Below are 11,049 nucleotides of genomic sequence, written 5' to 3'. Positions count from 1 at the left end.
CCGCACGACCGCCGCCCCTCGCGCCCCTCGCGCCCCTCCTCGCCCTCGCTCTGCAACACAATACACTTTATATTGCCTTTCACAGTATCGCATCATCTCATCATGTCATCCTACTCCCGTAGTGTCGGCGTATCGGATATTCGTCCTCCAAATAACTCTATCATCCGTCATCTTAGTCATCCCTTCCTTCTTGCTTTTTTCACGCAATACATCCATCTCTTTCTACGTCTACCTCTACGGGTGTACCTCTACACTCATAACTTACATGCGAGTATTACATAACTTATTCATATAATAAAATTAAGTAATTTCACTGCATTTCATAAAGATATTTACATGATATATACATACCTCTTCTCTTTGCAAGCTTTCGCGTCTGAAAAAAATAAAGAAACATTTTTTAAGTAAAGTTTTCTTTCTATTTCAATACTGGATATATATTTAAAATTCTGTTATGCCCGGTTCACATATAGCCAGTATAGTTGGATAGTTGCGACGGCAAGCGACACATATTGGCGCCTGTTAACGTTCACATTTTGCTAGCTAATTGACTTTCTGATCTGAGTACTACTGACCAACTGTACTGCCAAGTGTAAACCGCGCATAAAAATGGTAGTAATTGTAACACAAAGTGCATTTTACCCCTTGGAGTGTCGTTGCGGAGTGCTGCGGCTGGAGGCGCACTCGTCCACCTCCATCAACATGTCCTCCTCCTGCGCCCACTCCGACTTGTGCTGATCTGAATTAACAAAACCATATATTTAAAAAAAACTTTTTGCTAAAAAGGCGAAAATACACATGCCAGTAAAATGGATTAGTTTGGCATGCCAGATACTGGCCAAATGCAAAGTCATCAGTGTTAAGCTTCGTTACCTTCCTCGTCTCCACCTTTGCCACATATGCCTGTAACTGACATACAAGTGTACCAGCTAGTGGTTTGTGTACACAAATACGGGAATAATCACGTCTTAAAAGGAAAAGATTAATCCTGCCTCATATTACTTCTAGAATCTATTTGCAGTGAAATTAAGAAACTGTTATTAAAGGTCCATCAATTTTTCTTAAAGCCAGGAGTGTTGTGCTGTTTAAATGTTGTTCACAGAATGACCGAATCACTAACTTTAACATAACTCGAACCTCCTTTGGTATTCTATGCATTTGCTATTATTTAGAAGTTACCATGTTTTTCGCCAAATGTCCTGTTAGAGTCCTGTATGCTCTGGCGCCGGCGCCGCGCCGTCTCCACCACGCTCTCGATGGACAGCCGCGGCCGCCCGCACTCCACTTCCTTCTTTAGTTGACATATTTTTTCCTACAAGTAAACAAAAATTATTAAACCAGCTTCACCCCGCAACTCCGTCCGCGTGGAATAAAAAAAGTCTAAAGCGAGTTGCCTATGTGTTCTTCCATACTATGCTCTACATTTATACCAAAATTCATCGGAATCCGGTCGCCCGTTTAGGCTACAAATTCTAACAAACATCCATCCATCTAAACTTTCACATTTATAATATTAGTATGATGATTCATCATGAGAATTTAACATTTCGCTATCTCTATTTTTTTAAAAGTATTATAAAGAGAAAATATGTTTTTGTAAGTATTGAAATATCTCAACTACTGAGCAGATTTAAAAATATCTTTCACTATTAAAAAGCTACGTTATCACTGAGTAACATACGCAATGTTTCTCATATTGATTTTTTTAAATTTTACGCGAACTCGCAAGCAACAGCTAGTTTCCTATAAAAAGAAACACGGTAATAGGTTTTTACATGTATTAGGACAATGGAAACACTAATTAACATTGTATGATGGTTATGTATAGGATATAGAAAAATAGCAAAGGAAAAAACCTGATATAAAAAAGTCTGGAGTACACATGGGATAAGGTTTATCCCCGTGAAATGTCCGGTTCCCGAGGGATACGTAGCTTTTTATTATTAATGTAGTTCATTTGTTTTTTAATATTAAGCGGACGAAGTCGCGGGCTAGTATTGAATAATTTACATTTGTATTTGAGGTTATTTACCTCAAGGCTTAGCTTCAAATGTGTTAATGCATCTTTCTCGTGTCTCAATGCTTCAATACTCTCTCTCATGCCGACACACTCCTCTTGTAGAGAACTTATTCTCTCACTCAATTCTTTTAGTTGCTTCTCTTTCTGTGATATTATGTTCATGTCCTCTTCTTTTTGTTTTTGTAACCTGTAAAGTATAAAACGTATACCTTTAAAAAAAAACTAATTCTTCTCTTAAATTTAAAGATAAATCAAGTTAGGAAACGTCTAATGAAGTTCTTTTTGCAATTATTAATATTCTACATACCTTGAGATCATATTAGTTTGTATCTTTGCCGTTGTCTCGTGAGTTTTGATGTTAAACTCCAATCGCGCCAGATCTTTGCATTTTTGTTCAAATTCTTGTTTTAATTGCTCATTTTGTTTCATCAAAGATTTCGCTTCCTTTTTAATACAATCCACATTATTATCGTTTTCTTTGAGGGATGCTTTAAGAGTATTCATTTCTGATACCAATTTCGCTGAGTCTATTTTATTTTTTTCTATTTCTATCTCAGCTTTTCCCAACCTGGCCGCCATTGCTTCCTTTTCATTCGTTAACATTTGATTAACGATCTTTAAGTTGTTATATTCCTCTTCTACGTTATTAAGCTTGCTTTGCAGGTCTTGTAACATCGTATCTTTCTTTGAAATGAACTCCTTTAAAATACTGACTTCCGAAGTTAAATTATGAACTAGCGTAACTTGTACATCGTATTCTTCTACTTTCTTGTTATAAATCGCATTTAAATCATCAAATAGTGATTTCTGTGTTTGTATTTTAACGTCTTTTTGTTGAAGTTCTTCCTTAATTTTTTCATTATTCTTATTTATTGTTTCCCATTGATCTGTTTGCACTTGGAGATCTTTATTCTTCTGTTCTATAATATATTTGTAATTTGTTATCTCCCGTTTAAGATTTTCTATTTGATCTGCATCTCCCAAAGAGGGTTTTGCTTTATTTTGATTAACTAATTTGTCGAATAAAATATTTACATTTTTAACTGTCGGAAGGGCAGTATCAAAGTAGTTTTCTTCTAATACATTCTCTGCAACAAGCTTTTGGTAACCTTCGGCAATCGCCGTAATAAACACTTTCTCCTGTTTACGAAGGTTCAGAGATAAATCATTACTAACTTCATTGATCTTTTCTTTTTCAGCTAGCAGTACCTTGCACTCATTTTCCTTGGAATTCAATTGACCTTGCAATTTAATTAAATCATTTTTGGCAATTTTAAGTTCGTTATCCAGCTTTTGCGAATTTTGTTGTAGTCTTACACATTCTTCCATAGTTGTTTTTAAACTGCTTAAATGTTTGTTATAAATGCTCTCGAAAATATTAAGAGTATTAGTCGAGAATTCGGTGTCAAGAACCATTAGAATTTGCGTTTTGAATAAATCGATTCCTGTACTATCATTGTTTTTAACAGATTCAATGGCGCTGCTCAATTTATTAGTATTATTTATTAGTACTGAAAACTTGTTTTGAATCTTTTGCGTGTTTCTTTTACTTTCTTCTAAGGCATTGTCTAAATTTCTTATTTTTTCTTGTAATTCATGCTTTGAAGCTTCGTAATCTCTTAACTTATTAACCAAATTATCAATACGATTTTCGTGCCTGGTCATCAATTTAGAATACAACGTTTTCATTATATCAATAATTTTCACGTCCCTATTAAGATTCGTTCCCTCTTCGCCGATTAGTTCTATGTAATAATTGTAACAGTCCGTTTTATCAATACTATAAATATCTGCTGCTTGTTCTTCAGAAATCTCTGGCATATATGATTTATTAACGTCAACGATATTTACATCGCTCATACTTTCATCTAAATCCATCGCTTCACCCATCGATACGTTGCCAACCTCTAAATGGTTTTTAATAGTACTAACTTCTTCTTTCAATTCATCACAATCCTCTCGGCTCGCAACTATTTCATTTTGTAGTGTACATATTTTATTGTACCTCGATGAGCTATCAGAATCACTATAACTCCTATTCAACCGAGTGTGCGTATTTGAGTTTTTACTTTGTAGGATTTTAATAATTTCCTGTTTGTTAAGACAATCAGGACATTGCTTATCTAATTTTTTGGCGTTTTCTAATTTGTCTACAGGCGTTACAATATCTGTTTTTAAATTATTCTTTTTAATTGAATCAAGTTCCGATTTGAGACTATCAACTGTACTAAGAGATTCTATAATTTCGGTAGACAAATTTTCGTTTTCTTCTTGAACGCTATCGAGTTTTGCTTTTGTATCTTTTAATGATGTTGAGAGTTTTTCTATACTCTTGTTTTTGTTAGCAAGCTCTTTTTCAAAATTGTTTAATTTTCTCATTAAACCTTCAGCGGATTGAATTTCTAAATTATACTTTTTCTCGACATCTTCTTTCTGACCAGACAAACTTATGTATCTAAGTTTACAATCATCAATTTCTTGAATTAATAGATCACATTTTTCTTTATATTTACAATTTTGACATCCTGAATTGCTTTTAGAGTTATTTTCAAAATAAATATCTTTAATCGGACTAGTTTCAACGTCAACTTTGACTACAACCGTTTCTTTTAACTTTTCGACCATGTCGTTGAGTTTTTGATTTTCTAACTTTAACGATTGAATCGTTTCAATGTTTCTATTGCAAGATTCGTGTGAATCATGTAGATAGCAAGCGGGTGTTTGAGAAGCCGTATCGTTGTATATACAAGCCTCAGCTGCCTCGAAACATGTTTGGTCATGACCTGTGAGTGTATTATCTGCTGAGTTGACTAAAGTCACATTTGTGTCTAACATCAAAAGATCTCCGTCTAATGTAGATTCATTTTTAAAACTATATAAAATCGAATTATTTTCTAACGGACTGGGTAAAGAGAATCTTTTAAAGCTAGCGTTTAACTTTCCTTCTAAATTTTCTTCTCTAAGTAACTTCATAAGTTCATGCAATTGGTCTTTTAATTCTGGCAGATCTCTCTGGCACACGGTATGAAACCGTGTGTGGTGGTGCTGTAAGAACTTCACCTGGGAACTTAAAGACTTGTTCTCAGCATAAGTTGTTGCGGTTAAAGTAGAAAGATTTGTTTTGTGACTGAGTATCCGTTTTTGTAAATCATTTGTGTAATCCATAAGTGACTTTATTTCGGTAGACGCATCCTTTATTTCTTGCATTAAGTTTTCATTCACCGATTTTGATTCTTCCACGAGATTAATTAATTTGTGATTTTTATTTTGAGCATACTCCAAATCAGCTTTTAGTTTACTGCACTGATAGCAACTAAGCAATGATTCTGTCTCTTTTTCATCTATATTTGAATTAGAACTGACTGATGTTACGGTCTGCGAGGCGTCATCCCGGTCCTGTATGATTTGTATAATTCTGTTACAGCTAAGCGTCATCAAACTTAGAGGAGATTGGGAATCCCTTTCTTTAACGTTTTGCATTGATTCTTTCACATATTTTTCTTTCATATCTGTAAGAAAAGAGTCAGAATTTGTTTTAAATTCTTTTTGAATTAACTCATATTTTCGACATTTTTCTTTTAATCTCATGTTCTCTTCGTAGACTTCATTTTGTTCTTTTTTCATCAAATCAAGTTTAGTGAATTTATCTTTCCATTCAAGCATTTTGTTTTTCATGGCATCTATTTCGTCAACCTTTATATTCAACTCTTGCTTTAAATCATCGAGTAAATTCGATGTAGTCTTTAAATTTCGAATCAAACTTTTATTATTTTCTCGTTCTTCTTGTAAATCCCTTGACAGTTCATTTCTACTTTCTTCAATTTCCAACATATTTTTATTTAATAATTTATTTTGTTCAGCCAAATGTTCCATTTCTTTATTAGCATGGAGGACATTTTCTTCTTTCTCTGTATTATTTATCAAAAAGAGACGAACTACATTATCCAGTACAGGGACAATATTGTTGCCGAAATAAGTTCGTGATTGGTCAGTTTCTTTGGCACATGGTATATTATGTTCTATATTTAACTTTTGAGCCATGGTTAAAATTGTAGCTACAATGTCCTTAAATGTTTTGTAACTATCTTCCTTAGCTCTATTACATTCTTCTACAGCAGATATGAGTTGCTGTGATTTTTTGTCCACTTCTTCAGTTAATTCATTTATTTTATGATCAAGTTCCGCTAACTTTGATTCTCGTGCTTCTACTAAATGTGTTAAAGCATCAATACTAGATTTCGATTCTAATTTAATACTGTCAATTGATTGTTTCATTTGTGCGATCAATCCAGATATTTCATCTAACAAAGGCTTTGTTTCCGAAAATGATATATTTTCTTTTACGTGAGTCAACTCTTTACTACCATCATTGTCTAAACGTTTTTCGTGAATTCCATTTTCACTGATTTTCGATTCACCCAAAGGTTTTTGTAACACCTGTGTTTTTATCATTCCAATGTCATCAATAGCAGATTTTATTGCTGTAATAAATTGTTTCCCGGTACTCATTATTGAAGATGACAAGTTAGTATATTGATTTTTAATATCATCTCGTTCACTTATTATTGCAGATGTATTATTACATAGGTCTGTTATTTTTTCACTTAGCGCTTCATAAATATCGAGTGAATTATTTGTGTTTGGACAGTCGTCATTGGTACCTTTAATAATAGACAAAATATTATGTAGTTTTAATATTAATGCTTGAATTTTATTTACATTATCACTGTTAGAGTCACGTAAAGAACCAATCTCGGCATCTTTTAATTGCAGGTCGTGTTGTAAGTGAATAGTTTTTTCAGTATTATCTTTTAGTTGACTTAGCAGTTCAGTATTCTTAGCTGTTAACTCTGTTACGGCGATTGCTTTCTCATTTAAAGTATTTAGTAGTTCTTCATTTCTTTCTTTTGTATTTTTAATTTCTGTTTCATACATTCTTATTTTACTTTCTAATTCAATTTTGTTCTCTGCGCAAACTGCAAATTCATTGTTAAGATCATCTAACGAAAACAATAAATTAGTTTTTCCCAGTAATAGTTCTTCTTTTTCAGTCTGAATATCTTGTAGCTGTTGTGTTAATACCGTTACTTCCTTTTGCAGTTCTTTAATTAGTTGTGAATCAGATTCCAGTTTTTCTGAAGATGTCGTATTATTATCTCTTTCTTCGCTGTTCTGCATAGTAGATTTAAGAAGTTCTATTTCGTTATTTTTAGTTTCTAGAGCAGTTTCCAATGATTGAATAATATTAGCTACATTTTCATTATTAGCAATACTTTTCTCTTCAATGTCAATCAACTGTTCTACTTCGGCGTCATTGAGAGAATAACGGACATTTTGTTTTCCAGTTAATTGTTTTCGTAGTTCTTGAATTGTGTCATTATAAGACTGTAAATCTTTCGTCGCCGTTTCCAGGTTACATTTTTGGTTTTCAAGTAAAGTATTCAACGTATCTATCGTATTTTTATGAAGAGAAGTCTCTTTTTCTGAATCCGCTAACTTTTCCTCGAGTGAAATTATCAATCCATCTAACTCCTGTGTTTTATTTTCCAAAATAAATACCTTTTGGCTCTGTTCGAGTAGTTTGGCTTCTAACTCTGTTATATTTTTATCCCTTACTGAGAGTTGTTCTTTAAGATCTGTAATAATTTGTCGAATATTTTCAGACGTGCTATCGCATGCGGATATTTCAGTGCTCACACTGTTATCACTGTCAACTAATGATAAGCCTCTCGGTATATCTTTCAGCACTGTGATTTCTGGTGATTTAACTGCATTTAGAGATATCATTTGGATATATAAAGTATTACATTAAATTAAATTTTAAACATACATGATGGGTAAGTTATAGAAGTTTTTAAGTTACCGAAGTTTGAGTTATCGAGGTTCTATATATATTATATTATATATATTATAGACTTACAATTTCCGACGGGTTTCGTTGTTTTAGAATATTCCTCTAAGCGGGAAAGCAGTTCATCCTCTCTGCTCTTGGATTTTTTCATGAGGGTTTCATATGTTACTTCCCAATCTGTTAGTTTCGTAACAAACTCTTTACATCGTTCTTCTAATTGGAGCTGTAAAATTACCCATTCTTTACTACATCTAATGAAATAAAAAATACACAATTAATAATACTTTATAAATGGTAATTAGTGCTACTTTTATCAAAAAATTACTTTAAAAAAGTTTTTAAGTCAGCAGTATGTGATAAATAACAAATAAATACCTAATGTTTTTTAACTACCATAGTTACTATTAATTGTCAATATTAATCTCATTCTCTAGCAACTATCTATTGTCAAATAAAAAAAATTTAAAAAATAACCTTAATCGACTAATCACAAAAATATTCTATACTACCTTATCTGTAGTTAAACTTCTAACCTCCACCTCGTTTTTTCTTATTTTTTCATTTAACATTTCTACCTTTAATTCATTATCTTTTTTAATACTGGTCAGTGCAACAATCTCTTCTTCTAGCTTAGCAATCACTGTTGTGTTATTTTCTAGTTTTTCCAATAATTCAACCTTGAACAATAAATACATCATTATCTTTCGTCCAGTCTATACTATTATAATAAAGTGTAAACACACACTTCTTTGTTGCCTTGCCTTTGGATAATTCTTTTTTTTAATAAAAACGCCTACACTTACGTCATGTTTTAGGCTATATATTTTCACGCCATTAAACTTAGGGGGTAAATATTTTGGATAAAAACCCTATTGTGGGAAAGAGACCATAAGTTGCTGCAAACATCAAGGAAGCAAGGTTGCCACGGTTTGTCATAATGTCATGTCATTTTGACATTTGCAATTGACAATTTGACACATGTAAACAACTAAATAAAATTTTCATAATATTATGCGAATGAAGTCGCATGGAACAGCTAGTATTTAATATAATTAAAAATAAAAATGATATATTTCAGCCCCATAATAATATTAACTTTTAATATTCAACTTTTAGGAAAGTCGGTGGCTGAACAACTCTAATTACCATTTATTTCTATTCCATACCAATACAGTAGAACCTTGATAACATAAAAACCTCTATAACTTCAAAAAATAATATGTTCTCTTCTCATCAGAGCCCAAAACTATAACATAGACTCTTGATAAAGAAGAATGCTTTGTATTTTTGTATGTATTGAAATAACTCAAAAACTACTAAAATCCTCCATCATTAAAAAGCTACGTTATCAGTGAGGAGCATAGGCTGCGATTTTTTTTTATTTTATAATTTTACGTGGGCGAAGTAGCTAGGAAAAGCTAGTCCTTCAAAATAATTTGTATTTATTGGCATTTACCACATCAGGTTTATATAATTTCTCTCTTTCCGTGAGCTCCAGGATATCCCTAAAGTTTCTCTCAGCTTCTTGTGCGTTCTTTCTCAATACACAGGGCGGGGTTTTTGTTGACTCTGAAAAATAAAAAAATATTTGGAACATCATGATACGACTTTCAATAAGTAACCTAATCAAAGGCCGATATTACTACTAAATACTAAGCAACACAAAACACTCACTAGTCTAAATATCTTATATACTTACTAAAACACTTGTGGTATGGAGAACAGGTTTGCACGTCCGCGGGCGCGTCGTCATCGCTGTCTGGACATACACACAACTTACTGTAAACTATTCACTGAAATTGTCCTGGATTGAGTCAAAAACTTATAAGACTGGATTATTTATTTACGCTATAAACTAAAACTAAAAAAGTAAAAGGAAAATAGGTTTATGTCCATTACAATTTCTACAATTTTTTGTGTAAAAGTGGTTTTAAAAATCGATGTGTTGACTAAAATCCGTGTGTAGGTACATCACTACTGATATATGTTTACTCTAGGCAATATAGTGAACACTAACAGCCTTACTAATAAACGCGTTATAAAGTGAAACTTACGAATAAAATGAGTATAAGCAAATATTAGTACAAAGTTTGCTTATTCTCAGTTGTTCCTAAGTTTAACTTTACACCGCGTTTATTTGTAAGACTGTAAGGATATTATATACTACATATCTAGCACTAATTATCTCTAATCCATTCTATTCTAAAAAGTATAATTATATCAAAATTAATCGACTGTGAACTAAATAATCATCTACACAACTAATTGTCAAAGACCCGATAGCATAGCTAAGCGACAAACGCATTATAATAATCGACGGAGTTAAAGGCGTTATTAAGAAAAAAAGGCCAAATACGTTCAACGAGTGTCCACGAGTTTGTCGATCAACTATAAGAATGGGTCGTATAAATAAATTCGGACATACCAATTTCAATGATCTCATCTGGTGCGTCGGCATGGGGCGTGGCGCCGCGCGGCTCCTCCGGCACGCTGGCCAGCGCGCCCGCGCCCGTCTTCGACAGCGTCTCCATTGAACGACACAATGCAACGGGACTGCAATTATACATTTTATATGCCTTAAATTCAGACAATACATCTGTTTGCCTCAAAAATTCAATTTTGTACATTAAAAAAATACATTATATTTCTTTCTGTTCAATGATCTGTCAATTGCAAATGACAGTCGATTCAAAAGTTTTGACAGTTAGAATTATTCTTTTTTAATAATTTAATTATAACACTACAGAGTATTTATTGCCTACATGTCAGAACATATTTAACAAAAAAAAAGAAAAATCTCGTATAATCATCCGCATAAAATTATTAAAACATTACTTTTCATCATTCAAATGCATATATTAATTACCGTGCCATGGCAATCTTGCTTCCTTGATTTTGGCAGCTTGTAGTTCATGGTCTATTTCCCACATTAAGGTTTTATTTTTCAATTTATTTAACCCCTATGTTTAATAGCGTCAAAATATATAGCCTAAATCGTGTAAGTGTAGGGCTCTTTATTAACGAAAGCCATTAAAAAATGTGCTGTGATTGCTGACATCCTACGCTACGAAGCAGTGTGTTTACGCTTTATTATATTAGTATAGAAGTATAAATAGATAACTAGCTTTCGCCCGCGACACTGTCCGCGTGGAATTATAAAAAAAAACAATAGTGAGTA

At 32.8% G+C, this 11,049-nt stretch overlaps 1 protein-coding gene across 1 annotated transcript in view; it reads right to left on the bottom strand.

Annotated features, from left to right (window-relative positions):
- Positions 1 to 10,545, bottom strand: part of LOC106103319 (putative leucine-rich repeat-containing protein DDB_G0290503) — a 12,476-nt gene extending 1,931 nt beyond the window's left edge. Inside the window, exons 1-11 of the mRNA XM_013283055.1 lie at positions 10,297 to 10,545; positions 9,571 to 9,630; positions 9,328 to 9,440; positions 8,405 to 8,548; positions 7,941 to 8,094; positions 2,328 to 7,788; positions 2,033 to 2,207; positions 1,180 to 1,312; positions 643 to 739; positions 352 to 376; positions 16 to 50 (exon numbers count right to left, since the gene is read on the bottom strand). Coding sequence (XP_013138509.1) covers positions 16 to 50; positions 352 to 376; positions 643 to 739; positions 1,180 to 1,312; positions 2,033 to 2,207; positions 2,328 to 7,788; positions 7,941 to 8,094; positions 8,405 to 8,548; positions 9,328 to 9,440; positions 9,571 to 9,630; positions 10,297 to 10,498 — 6,599 coding nt within the window. The 5' untranslated portion in view covers positions 10,499 to 10,545. The remainder of the gene's footprint in view (positions 1 to 15; positions 51 to 351; positions 377 to 642; positions 740 to 1,179; positions 1,313 to 2,032; positions 2,208 to 2,327; positions 7,789 to 7,940; positions 8,095 to 8,404; positions 8,549 to 9,327; positions 9,441 to 9,570; positions 9,631 to 10,296) is intronic.
- Between the last annotated feature and the right edge of the window lie 504 nt (positions 10,546 to 11,049).

This window comes from Papilio polytes, unplaced genomic scaffold, assembly GCF_000836215.1.
Source record: "Papilio polytes unplaced genomic scaffold, Ppol_1.0 DF823823.1, whole genome shotgun sequence".
NCBI lineage: Eukaryota > Metazoa > Arthropoda > Insecta > Lepidoptera > Papilionidae > Papilio > Papilio polytes.
This window is presented reverse-complemented; position numbering and strand designations above follow the sequence as displayed.